The sequence below is a fragment of the Anser brachyrhynchus genome (assembly GCF_964034855.1).
Source record: "Anser brachyrhynchus genome assembly, chromosome: 2".
Classification (NCBI taxonomy): Eukaryota; Metazoa; Chordata; class Aves; order Anseriformes; family Anatidae; genus Anser; species Anser brachyrhynchus.
The window spans coordinates 7,435,541-7,449,362 of record NC_137695.1 but is presented as its reverse complement, the minus strand read 5'-3'; the positions used below and the strand labels follow the sequence as shown (position 1 = coordinate 7,449,362).

At 42.0% G+C, this 13,822-nt stretch overlaps 1 protein-coding gene across 4 annotated transcripts in view; it reads left to right on the top strand.

Annotated features, from left to right (window-relative positions):
• The window catches only part of PRKAG2 (protein kinase AMP-activated non-catalytic subunit gamma 2), a 217,368-nt gene that overhangs the window by 63,572 nt on the left and 139,974 nt on the right, over nucleotides 1-13,822 (top strand). For all 4 annotated transcript variants that reach the window (XM_080578544.1, XM_080578543.1, XM_080578545.1 and 1 more), the window contains exon 2: nucleotides 2,678-2,749. In XM_080578544.1, the coding sequence (XP_080434670.1) occupies nucleotides 2,678-2,749 (72 nt within the window). The remainder of the gene's footprint in view (nucleotides 1-2,677; nucleotides 2,750-13,822) is intronic.

Here is a 13,822-nt window from a genome sequence, read left to right as displayed (position 1 = left end):
GACACAAAGAGCAAATAAATACCCAGTATTTCCTTGCTTAACCAACAGCCTGGAATTGAGAGAGCAGTATTTGCAGCCTGGCTTTTGATATATGCAATTTTTCCTTCTGTAACTGGAGTTTTGTGAAGAAGAGAAAGATGAAAATATTATTAGGTAGCTGCTTACACACTCTATCATGGGACTACAAGTAAAATTATCCTTTTTAAATGTTCGCTAGCAGACAAAGAAAGGTCTCACGTTGTCCAGGGAGGTTCTGGTACGGCCCCAGTTATTTCCACTTGTAAGTAGAGATGTACTGTTTCTGCATTTGAAAACAGATGAAGGAAACATACCTCCATCGAATCTGAGAATTACAAAATAGAATAAAATCATCAGGTGGTTTTCATACTTTTAGGCTTTAGAATATAGCATGTATCCATTTTTAAGCTTGGAATTGTAACTGGCAACTGAAGTTTAGCTGGTAGAAAAATAATTCTGCCTACCTACCTCTTCCTGTTTTTGAACATTTCTGCTCAAAAGAAAAGTTATGGTTTCATTCCCAGCTGTTCCAGGTTTCCTGGAGAGCTTTTTCAACCCTAATTGCTAGGTATGTGTCCCCTTAAAAACCTACTTTCTTCCTCCAGGCTCCAGCCTTCCCTAACTGCAGGTTTTCTCCTTGTGAATTACAAAAAGTAGGGGTACAGGGATGCTAACATATGGAGCTCAAAAGATATTATTTCCTTGTTTTATTTAATGGAAAATGATTTAGCACACATCAGATACAAGCTTCTTCAGTACCAAAGATGGGTCAAAGAAAGTGTCGGTAAATCCTTTGGCTAAATTAAAGTAAACATGAGGGGATATGATTTTGTGTAACTTTCCATTAGGTTCTTAAAATTCTTCACAGAGATTTATTATTTAATTATTGTGGTAACCTATGAAGTAGGAATATAATAATCCATTTATTGATAATGTTTATAAACACTGTTTATGGGTAGGTAATTTTTATATGGAGTACATAAGTCATTTTGGTCTTTATTAATGGTAGGAATAAGCAAATTAATACAGTTGTTTTTCTTTAAGGTCCTGTGGTGCCTGGTTTAATAACCCTGTCAAATCTCAATAACAGTGAAAATACAAACAAACAAATTGACTCTTCTTTTGGTTTTGAAATATTTGCTTACATTTTCATTTGCAAATGAATGTGACGTGAAACACACATCAAAGAGTGGTGATGAGGGTGACATACAGTTGGGTTGGTGCTTTGTAGTTTGGGCCTTGGTAGATGGTTCCCATTGAATTTGCCTAGCTCGGAGCACACTTATTTGTCATGAATACTTTGGTTTGTGGCCTAGGGACTCGGGGCCAGTTTGGCCAAGTGGGGTTGCTTTTTTTTTCCTTTCCAGCTTGGCACGAGTTACTCCCATGTGCTTCAGTTCCAGTAATTCAATATTTTGTTCCTTATTTTTGTTGTTCATTATGTAACCAGAATATTTTTGAACACTTGCAAGGATTATGCCCAAGTTACACACATTTTTGAGCATATTTTGGATTTAGTATGATTACACAATGTGATGTGATTAGACCTGTGGCTGTTCAGAATTCTGAAGGCCTTTTGGCAAGCAAGCCTTGCAGACTTCTCAGCCAGTGCTAATTTTTAATTAAGCTCTATTTAATCGCAAATTAAGTTTAAGTGAAATTGCTATTTATTTTTGTTTTGAGCAATTTTAAATGAGATGCAGATGTGATGGTAGAGAAGCTCTGAATCATTATATTTAAAGGGTGATGCCTTGCATCAGAGAGGCTCTGTGTTGAGGAGGTTTTCCTGACTTTGAGATCGAGGCTTGGGATCCAAGCCTCAGTTCTTCAGCACGCAACATTGACAACCATTCTTTTGCTCATAGAACTACTTATTATCTACTTTTCTGATCAAACAGATGCTAAACTTGACACTAACACAGAAAATTTCATTACGCGTTTACAAAGGAGCCCTAAAAATCTCGTGGCTGGAACACGAAGTAGCATAAACAGAACAGACGGCAGGAGGTAGAATATAATTACAGTTTGTTTTTGTTAGTTGAAGATGAGCATGTGTGCTTTTCTTATGGCTTTATTTTCTCTAGTTGCACAGAATTTGGTCACAGAGGGGACTTCTCTACCTTCTGAAAATGAATTGGTTATCTCATCCTCAACACCACATTTCTGTTTTCTCCCTCTTTGTTATATATGTTACATATTTTGAGAACATTGACATATTCTCATTCAAGTTTTGTTTATCACCATGAGTACTCTTTAAACAAAGATTGTAGTCCTCACTAAAGGCCAGATATGTCATTTGCTGAGTAAGTAGCTGTAGTTAGACTGTAATTTCCTACATTTTTTTTCTGTGGGATTTGGGTACCCCGCTTTTGAAACTTTTTGCAGGACTTTCTGCTTTGTCTGTCCAGATGCTGAGTGCCTTTTGATGGTGATGGATTGGAAGCACTGCAAAGGGCTTTCTATTCACTAGTTACTTAAATCTGTTCTCCTTTGCAGGCAAGGAGAACTGTCAGAGCCCACGTTATTACTTTTTGGTGGTTGCTATGGGTAAAGCAGTGGGCACTTTGTAAATAACACGGTGGGCTACAATCGTGGGAGCTCTGATGGAAGGAAGAAGACATTAGTACAGGACATCATTTTTTCTTCTCTCTCCTGACAGGATCTCAGCTCTTTTGCCATGCCATTCTTGGACGGTGATGTGGAGAACACAGACAAAAATGCTTCTCGCAAGGTAGGATATTTCCAAAGCTTCACGTTCACTGTAGTGGCTGAGTCCCTTTGTGATAAACACAATTTACTAGACTTAAAAAAGCCTCAGGGTTTTAGTCTTTCCTGCCATGCCATTAACACATTGAAAGAGATACTCTAGGGCAAGCGTTGTGACTTTTGCAGGCCTTATCATGACAGTGCTTAATGCTATCACCTGTAAAGAATGATAACCTCTGTGGTGATATTCCTTTAGAAACTGCAGATGTTGTGTGTAATGTTGTAATTCGATAAAGTGATATTGGGTAACTGTATTCTCAGGAAAACAGTTAGCTACCAGAATTTGTGGTGTTTCTACAGAAATGCAGTGCCCAAATAGGCATCTGTGGCTGTCAGTCTGTCTTCCTTGAGTTGCCTCCTAATGGTTGTCATCTGGCTATGGAGGGTTTAACTGTTCAGCGTCCTTGATCTATCCATCCATGGCACTGGCAAAATGAACAACATTCATTTTCTGGAGTCATAACTGTAGCATCTACCCATAAGCAAGATGGAATATTTGCTTCTTGATGTGAGATTAACTCAAGGTTATCCTTCTGGAGGCATTGCCAGCATTCGTTTTTCCAACAGCTTACTATTAGATTAAACGAATACATTCACAGAGTCTGCTTGCTTTAAGATGATCAGATGAGCATATTCAATGGACAACTTTAGGACCAGTTAGTCAGTGCCTACGCATTCTTGAAAGCAATAAAAATTGTGCATAGCATCTGTCATGTTTAGGTTCCTGGCCTCATAGTTTTCACAGATTGCTGATGTACAAGTTGGTCTGCTGAATGTAAGCCCCCTATCAGCCAAGGTAGGACTCGGTGAGGAGAGAGACTTCTATAAATGGTAGATATCCCCAAAAGCTAATCTATAGCTACGCAGTAGACTTATGACAATAGTTACAAGGATATGGACCTCTCTGAAGATTAAACCTGTTATAGGCCATTTGTCAAAGAGTCTGCAGTTATAGTTCAAGGCAGGTGAAGCAATAAATATCTCCTTAGTGAAGCTAATCTGCATCTAGAATGATAATAATTTAGCCCTGTTGACAACATGAGTTTCTATTCCTTTACACCTCGCAGCAGAGGACAGTTGTTTAAAAACTTCTGCAGTCCATCAGTAACTGAATATATTTATAATACTGGCCTTGTTCTTTTCTGCAGTGGAGCTTTTAAGACTGTGACATAGGAGTTGCTGGTGAGCACAGAGAAACTCATAGATGCCAGGGAAGCTAAAATAAACAGTGTTATCAAAAGGGACTTTTTTGGTGGGTTTGAATAAAGTGAACAATATGATGGTTTTGGAAAGGGTTGTCGTGCTGGGAGAGTGCAGGTGTTCCTAACTGAAACTTGATTTCTCCCAAAGAAAGTTGGGGAAACTGCACAAATCTCAGTCCCAAAGAAAAAAATATGCTAAAGCTAATCTTGCTTGTGTATAGTATTATGTGATATTGTTTAACAAGTTCCAATTTACCATTTATGAAGTCCCCATTTTTTCTCTTACTGGTCTCGGGATACCTTTTTAATGAGCGGTTGTCTTGGGAAGAACTAGAATAACATTTCAGTAGTTACCCATTTTTGCAATTTCATGGGATGCGTTTTTTTTTCTCTCCCAAACCTGGGTCAAATTCTTCATGTGGAAGTGTGATTAACTTTGGAATAATCATCTGGGGCTTGACATCTGAAACTGTTTTTTTAACTGACCTTTCTGACTGAGTGTATAAGACCCAGATATTTTTTTCCCCTAACCAAGAGCTCTGCTCAAAACATGCAACAAAGTGATAAAAGACCAGCTGCCAGTGCTCAACTTCTGATAAGAAACAGATCATCTAATGAAATCCATTGCTGCACATCTCATTCTAAATATCATTTTTCTCCTTAATGTGAAGGATGGGATCTTTGCTGTTAGTGGTTGATGACTAGCATCAAACTGCAGGATCTTATTTCATTTAAACTAAAAGTTTGCCAGGTCCTGCTGGTGCTACATAAAGAAGTTCATAGAATAATTAAGGTTGGAAAAGCCCTCCAAGGTCATCTGGTCCAACCATCTCTCTACCACCAATGTCACCACCAAACCATGTCCCTAAGCACCATGTCCAACCTTTCCTTGAACACCCCCAGGGACGGTGACTCCACCACCTCCCTGGGCAACCCGTCCCAATGCCTGACTGCTCTTTCTGAGAAGAAATGTCTCCTCATTTCCAACCTGAACCTCCCCTGGCGCAACTTGAGACCATTCCCTCTAGTCCTATCACTAGTTACCTGTGAGAAGAGGCTGACCTCCAGCTCCCCACAGCCTTCTTTCAGGTAGTTGTAGAGAGCAATGAGGTCTCCCCTGAGCCTCCTCTTCCCCAGACTAAACAACCCCAGAGCCCTCAGCCTCTCCTCACAGGACTTGTGCTCCAGGCCCTTCACCAGCTTCGTAGCCCTTCTCTGGACACGCTTCAGGGCCTTGATGTCCTTCTTGTACTGAGGGGCCCAAAGCTGAACACAGCACTCGAGGTGCGGCCTCACCAGAGCAGAGTACAGGGGGACGATCACCTCCCCGCTCCTGCTGGCTGCACTATTCCTGATATAGGCCAGGATGCCTTTGGCCTTCTTGGCCACCTGAGCACACTGCTGGCTCATGTTCAGGCAAGCATCAATCAGCACCCCCAGATCCTTTTCCTCTGCACAGCTTTCCAGCTAGTCTCCCCCAAGCCTGTAGCACTGCATGGGGTTGTTGTGACCCAAGTGCAGGACCCGGCACTGAGCCATGTTGAAACTCATCGCATGGGCCTCTGCCCATCAACACATCCTACCCAGACCCCTCTGCAGAGGGGGCAGAGAAGTTCCCAAGTTACTGTTTACTTCCAAGTGAAATGGTTTTCCTTTGTTCAAGTTTGAAATCACAGTGTGATCTGTAACTTTTGCATTCTCTAAGCCAATATTTCGTCAATACCATGACTTTTCCATTCATCAGCCATGTTGGAGACTGGCAATTAATCAGAGATGCCTTCCTGCACTTAACTCTTCTGTCACCTGGGCTATATATCAAGTTAGAGAAGGGTAGTTCATAGCCTGTCTTTCTGATCTGTGATTAATTTAATGCCAGTGTTTTATTTTATTTATTTTTTTTTTTGTGAAAAGCTTTTAGAAATTGTATTAACATTTTTCACAAGGATTCTCAGCACTTCACTGTGTGAGTGCCTCTCAATCATCCTGTGACAATAATCCTCATTTCACAGCTAGGAACTCAAGCGCAGAATTACTTTTTCATGTCAGAATTTTTTGGCAGTGGTGGGAATGTGGCATATATTTCATGCAGTTTAGCCTTGATCACTTTCATTGGCATTGTTATTATTATAGCTGATGTATTCTTCTTTGCTTTGTGACCTGATGGCAGGAAAGGGACAGGGTGGTTTTCACCTTCCTCTCTTGAAGTCAGAATATAATTCTCTGCAGACTCCTGCAGAGAATTTTTTTGGTATGATGTGATGCAGCAAGGTGGCTCTTGTGCATGTGGCAGATATTATGGCCCTTCTTGTTGCCTGATAAAGTGCTTTAATACATGTGCTGGCGGCTACGTCCAAAATTACTGGCATTGTTGATTGCCCCCTACTCAAAGACTCACCAGAAGTGGGTTGAATCCTCGCAGAATGACCTTACAGGATCATTAAATACATCAGTATAGATGAGGGTAACTAGGAGCTTAGAAGCAATTAAATATACCAGATTTCCCCAGTCTGGGAAAAGACAGCAGAAGAGGGGGAGTTTAGAGGACTGGAGAATCATGAATGATATGCAGCAGGAGAACAGAAAATAATTGTGGTACGACATGGCAGGGTGGCAGTCAGGGATGAGTGCCCCTCTGCAACGAGGTGGCACTAGCAATTTTAGAGCTCTTAACACTTGGAATATTTATAGATCTTTCATCTAAAATGTAGGTTACAGGAAAAGGTGTGGGAATTACAGGAAACCATTGCTTTCAGATGAAAGCCTGGGATTGTGAATGACTGTGAGAAGAAAATGATACGAGAAAACTGTCCATGGGGGAGCAACTAGCAGATTGTATATGGAGGGGAGAGGGAGAGGAAGAAAAGAAGTTTGAAAAATAATATTGTTCTGTTACTTTACAGAAAGAATAGATTTGTTATTAACATATACAGGAAAGCTTGAAAAAGAAGTGTGCATTAAATGTTCATTTCTCTACATGGAGAAGAAGCAGGTGAGATGTTTATCTTAGATGATAATGGTGACTCTGTCCCATTAATGACTCAAGTGCATTTAAAACGGAAGATACCACAGCTAGACATTTTAAAATTAAACCCAAACAACCCTGATAAAACAGCTTTGAATAAACTGGCTGATTAGTGATGATTTTGAATAAATCTTGGAGCAGAGAGGAGATTGCAAAAGACTGAAGAAAAAAAAAAGGCAATTATTGTGTTAATATTTACAATGCCTGTAATTAGGATAATTTTCAGATTTGTCAGTGTGGCATTAGTCCTGGGTAAAACAATGAAACATCTGATGTTGGGCAGTTAATAATGTTATTACAATAGACTCATTTTGATTGGAATTAATGCTAAGCAGTTCTTTATGAGAAAATTTGGCATTTTAAATGAGATTATAGATTTAGTTGGAAAATGTATTGGTGTCATGTACATAAAAATGTAGCACAGGACATTTAGATTTAAGAAAGTGGAATGATACTGACAAAATGTGGAGCCTACTAAGTGAATAAAACCTGGCTGATAAAATAAGTTGAGACTCATCAGTGGAAAATTTTGTTTCTAGGCAGACAAAACATACTGTTGCTCTACTATATATTACTTTATCAGTGACTTGAAAGAAATACAGGCTCATTATTGTACAAATTGCAAATTGCAGATTTTAGTTCATAGAAAAATGAGGGGGAAGAGAGCAGGAAACTTTCCAATGCAGAATGACCTGAGTCACTTAAAACACATTTTGCAAGCAGACTGCCCATTTCAGGTTGGCCAAACTGAGCAGTTACACCTAGGAGCAAATAATGAAGACTTTATTTTTGGAAAGTCTTTCACAAAACTTTGGTTAGATTTTGAGAGCAGCTGTAGGTAATCAGCTGTACATAGATTCTGGATGTGATGTGATGGCTAAAGGATTACTTTGGTGTTTTGGACGTGCAAATCAACGAACAGGGCAAAATGTAGGTTTTGTTATGACTGCATCTGTCACTGACTTCCAGTTCTGCTGTCAGTAATGCAGGAAAATGTTGATGAACTAGGATCAGAAAAGATCTGAGGAATGACTCCAGTACTGAAAGACTCAGGGGAGTGCTTTGCCCTGGTTCTGGTCCCAGCATTGTTTTTGCTTTGTGCAGTGACTCATAAATGGTAGAACAGGGAGGAGAAGCAAAAAAATGTCTGATTTTTATCCCCCTCTCCCCTGGACAACAAATCTCCTTTTGATTTATTTTTTCTCAGCCTTTAGTTATCCATTTCTTTGTGAACAGTGATCTGGCCTCAGCAGGAAGGATGGGGAGCATGTCTTGGGAACTGCGGCAGCCTTGGCACGGGGCACCTGCAGTGGATGCAGCGAGCCTGGCACGAGGACACGCGTGACAATATCTGCACTGTCCTGTGCCTGCCTCCTTCTCCTCTGTTGCTTCAACAGAAACATTTATGGTTAGGAAACAGAGCCAGGAGCCATCCTGATCTCACCTGGAGCCAGCCCTGCTTTCACCTTTCCTCCAGCATGCTTCTGCCTTCAAGCAGCACTGCTTGCTGTGGGAAACCCAACCCCGACCATCCGGACAGCCATGCAGGGCTCTCAGGACCTGCCAGATCAGCCAGCCGCATCCCATTGTATTTTAATTTTGGGAAGTGTCATTGTACTTTAGTTTTGGGAAGTGACATCTCTGATCCCATAAAACATGTTGTCATCCCGATTGTTATTGCTCATGCAGAACCAAGGGAGCTAACGGTGGTGAATGCAGCCTCATGGTGCCTGGGAGAGTAAGTCCTTCATTACCTTTCGGACTAATGAAGTCAGCTCTTGTGATTCTGTGAGCTCTTTTATTCCACCAGAATGAGGGAATCATCCAATTAAGTTTATCAAAGGGCTTTTTATTGAGATTCAGCAGAAGGGCAGGAAATAAGTGCAGACATCTATCTGGTGTGTCGTCTTTAATTGTGCTTACTGTCCCTGACAAGGATGGTGGGAGGCGATTCCTTTCCTGTTATTCACCTTCCAATTTTTTTTTAAGAGAAGAGGCAAAATAAAGGTCAAATAACTCACTGTTGTAAAAGCAAACAAAACTCAAACGCTCCATAACTGTGCTAACTTTTTGGAGCTGGAGAAGTAAAGAGAATTGCTCAGGAACTTTTAATAACTTTCACTTAAATTCAGAAACATTTTGAAGCTTGGGGGTTGTTTAGTTTGAGCCCATTCATATTCTATACAGGGTGCTGGTTCCTTTTTATTTATTTATTGATTTATTTTCAGACTGTTCTGAAAATGAATCTAAATTCACCAGTAACTGAATTAAAGCCAGAGATTTTTCAGAGATACTGAGCTGTGTAAATCCCACGGCAGATGGGAAGGGATTGTGGAGTCGGTCACCCCAGAGAGGAGCTGTAGCACATCTCTCCACAAGGAGAGATGAGTTTGTCCAAATGGTGAAGGAATAGGGAAATCCAGCGGAGTGCCTTAGCTTGGCGATTCTTGAAGTAGGCAATGAGGGCATCCTCTGAGGGAGGCTGTGTGCCTGTGATAGGGCTCTGTGCTTCTAGGAGAGCAGGGGGAGGTGGCTGCAGAGAGGTGCTGGGGTAGGGTCAAGGACAGAGCCAGGGTTTCTCCAGCTCTGACACGGTCTCCGCCTGCTCGTGGTCAGAGTCTTCTCAGCACAGTTCATTCATTTTTTTCTGGCCACATCTCTTTGGCAAGACGCTTCTCTTCCCTGCAGTTAAGCAGTCCTTAAATTCTAGGTTGTGAGCACAAGTGGCTTCTTAGAGAGGACATAAGTTGGCAAAAGAGAGAAGGGATCAGAATTTCAATACAAAACAGGAGAAAGAAAATGACAATGTTGGGAAAACTTGTGTCTATGTGTGAGAAGAGGCAGGACTGAGACAGCTCATGTGTGGATGATGAGAGTCTGGTTTGTGGTGAAGGACGAATAGTTTGGTCTCAGTGCATTGCATTGGGGTTATCATACTGCAGTGGTTCAATATAATGTGCTTTAATCTTTCTTGTAAAATAAGAAGATTGTAAATTAGGTAAGAAAATAGTTGAAGGGAAAGGTGGCAGGCTGGTATCGAAAAGATGACTGTTGGGTGGAGGGACAGAACTGGTGGCACTTCCCAGGCTCAATCCTTGGATTGAACTTTGGTAGTAAGGCACAGAAAAATAGAAATGCTAATGAACTTTGTTGGTGATACAAAGACAGAGGGGTGTTTTTGGATGTAGAGAAGGGTCTTATATAGGAAGGGCCTTATATAGGATAATTCCTACCTGCACAAGATACTTGGGATACGTCAATAGCAGTAGTAAGAGAGGTCAGGGACCATTCTCTTGCTCCAGAGATGCTGGGCTTAGACCCAGTCCTGCTGTAGGGCCAGACTCTTGCGCCCACCAGCACAGGGTGGCCACATGCAGCCTGGGCCTGTCCCTTGCCTGAGCTCTCCCCGAGCCCAGGTAATGCCTGGGGAGTGCTCACAGCACAGGTTAAATCCCCAGCGGGTGGTGAGCAAGCAGGGAAATCATACGAACAACTGCGTGATGGTTTGGGCCTGTGTCCAGCTGTGTCTCGCTTGCTGGTATGAGGTACTCTGGCACTGGTGGAGGTTTGTGCTGGGATTTTTGTTATCGACGAGTTTGTTGAAAATGACCATGGGAAATGAAGATGCAGGCCTTTTGGTCCATCACAGAATGGAGTTGAGTCATTAAGGTGCGTTGCTGTGGGAAAGGAAGAAGAGATTAGGGAGAGAGAGAGCCCCTCATCCAGGTGAAAGGACAAGGAGAGCCGTGAGGATGCTGTTTGCTGAGATGAAATCTTCCAGAGCTGCCCAGCTCGGGGCAGGTGCCAAGCTACCACTTTACGTTCCATTCAGAAAACCGAAAGCACGTCTGCTCAATGTAAAGCAGTGCAAGTCTCCTCTCATTTTGTTGCTTTATTTTCAACAGCAGCCAGCTCTGGATACACTTTAGGAGCCTGCCTAAGATCATTCAGTTTATAAAACATGGCAAGGTTTCTCCCCGGTCCCCAGCTGAGGATCCTTTTGTGCTCTGAAGCATGAACACTGGTAGTCTTACGGCATTTTGGGATACATTTACTCAGTGCTATGTAAGGCTATGTAAGCCTTAAACAACCAAAGCCAGTCGCTAGAAACAGCACACGTAATCAAGCATGGGGCTCTGCTTGGCTGCTTAACCTCAGCGGGGAGCACATCCCTGCAGACTGAGGGTAGGGTTGTACTGGCACTCGTATAATCTTCTATTACCCAGCTGCTAATGTAGCCCTGTTTCAGCTGCTCTGTTCTCTGCAGACCTGTGCTCAGAAGCTGAGATTTCTGCCTCTCCAACATCACCACTTTTCAGGTTCAGGGAGCCCAGGGTTAGAGCTCAAGAACCCTGTGTATGTTCTGCACAAAGCCAACATAGGGGATGTTTTTTTGGTAGTTGTTTGCTTTTTATTTATTTATTTATTTATTTATTTATTTATTTATTAAGTGAACAGTCTTCATACTTTGGACGATTTTTGAATTTGTTTAATTAGGCCTTATTTGTGCTTTGATTTGTATTGTACTTCCATTTGGTGTTTGTACTACTTATCTCCGAAAGCCCAATTATCCAGCCAGGGTCAAATGAGCCACATCACTGTGTGTGTTTGCTGGGTGCGATTCATATTTCTCCTCATTCTCGCTTCACTGGCTTTCCTGGGCCATCACAAATTGATCTAAAAGGGTTATTAATGTGAGAAACTAAGGTGCGATACCGTCTTTTGCTGCTACAGCTCAGCAGGGGAAACAGTTATATTTCAGAAGCACGTGTGGGAGTTTTGTTCCCACCTGCCTGTCACAGCTTCAGGAAATTAACCCCAAAAGCATGCAGAACAGGCTGATGATCCATCTATCTGTGCAGCCTTCCTCCAGCAGCACTGCTGGAGTCATCACTCTGGGTCTGCATAGGATGCTGCAGTTTCTTCCACAGCAGAGGTTCTTCTGCATTCCCAGCTGATGCGTGGAAATTAATATCGCCTTGTGACTTTTCCATGTGCTGTCATAGCTGTTGTTACTGCTGATTTTATTCAGAGAAGCGCCTAATCATCTTTAAAAACTCGCAATCATTAGCCTCCAATAACACTCTAAGAAAGAAATACTGATGTAATTCCCCAAGCAAAATCACAGGTATTTATCCTCTTTGATGAGGGGTGTAACCTTTGTGTAATTAATGTGTGGAGCAGCTGGGGAAGAATTCATTGTAGTAATTTCCTTTAATTTAGTAGCATGCACATGTGTATTTAGCAGTGTGCCCCTGGTGCTCTAACAATTAGCTAATTCAACTGCCTGGCGTGATGGAGGGAAAGCAACTGGTTGTGATTGCAATAAATAAAAACATCCCGCTGCTTCTCTTCAGAATTTGAGAACATTTTGCTTCCATGTCTGGCTCGTGTGTGCAAGGCAATACTGATTTTATTTGACAAATTGTTCCTTGACATTTTACATTTCTAGACGTGCTTTATCCCGTGAAGATAGCATAGTCTTTTGAAGTGTCTGCTATCCATGTTTGGTTATAAACAAATAAGCATGCAAAAAAAGATGCATGAAGTATTAAAGGTGGCACCAGAAGGACATCCTTCTCTTAGTTTTACAAATTTCACTGCTTGTCACTTTAGGAAAAATGATAATGAAATTACAATCTTGGAAACAGTCCTAAATTATAGTAGTGGTGGCAGACTTGTATTATGACTAAAATGAACTTGAAAATGTACTTCTTACTCCCAGCTTTCAGGCAGTAGATTTGGCAGTAGACCTGTTTATGGTGCAGTGTGAATGGAGGTGCTGTTGTGCTACCTGGTTGTTTCCTGGGCTGTGTAGCTGGGAGAGAACCACGTGTAAGTAGTCTCAGATGATTTACAGATGATATTTTAGTGAAGTTAATAAGCCGCTATGAAAAAGTTACCACTTTGAGACTGTTTACCCATAACAAAAATGCAGTTTGTTTAGTAATTTATTTATAGCATGTTAATTATTCCAGGTCTCAGCTGAGGGATTGTGCCCTATTCTTCATGATAAATACTCACCACGAGACGTTCTGTGTGCCAGAGGACTTAGAGGAGATACTCAAGGAGATACTGTCCTCACAGCAGAATAGATGTGGAATAGAAATGAGTTTTCAAGATTGCACACAAAACCGTGATGGAGTTGGAGGGCTCAGGCCGCTGCGTTAAGCATGAAACACTACATTTTCTCTTCTGAAGAATCAAGAGTCAAGAGTCTCTTGTTGGTTTTTGTATCCAGTGCTTTAGTTAGAATTGATTTATCCATTCCAAAAATTTCCCCATGAGGGCAACTGCTCCTCTAATGCTTCTGCAAAAGGACAGGTATTGCCAAGACATTCTTTTCCGTGCTGTAAAAAATAAGTGGGGAGGTATAAAAAGCAGTTGTGCATCTTGCCAGACATCTCCGTGCTGCTCAGAGGAGCACAGAGCGGAGTTCATCAGCTGTGCAGGGCTCTGCCATGCCAGTGGGGCTCCGTGCTGATGCTGGTGACCCATGCTGTTGGTGTCCGTCTCCCAGGTGAAGTACCACGGGCCTTTCAGGTTGGAAACCTTCCCAAATGAGGCACCACAATCTCTGCAGGCCCTTCTGCAGTTCCCACACAACAAGATCTGTTCCAGCTCTCATCCTTTCTTTCATTTAAGTCGTTCTAATCAAAGATGTTATTTTCCCTGCCATTCTTCCCATGGCAACAGCACCCCTGCCCACCTCGAGTGATGCGTATCAGGTGTGCCTGGCAGGCAGAAGTTGTGGTCTGCCCCATACCTCCCTTTTGTTTTGCATAACTGGGGAGCGAGGAGGCATGCAAAGGGC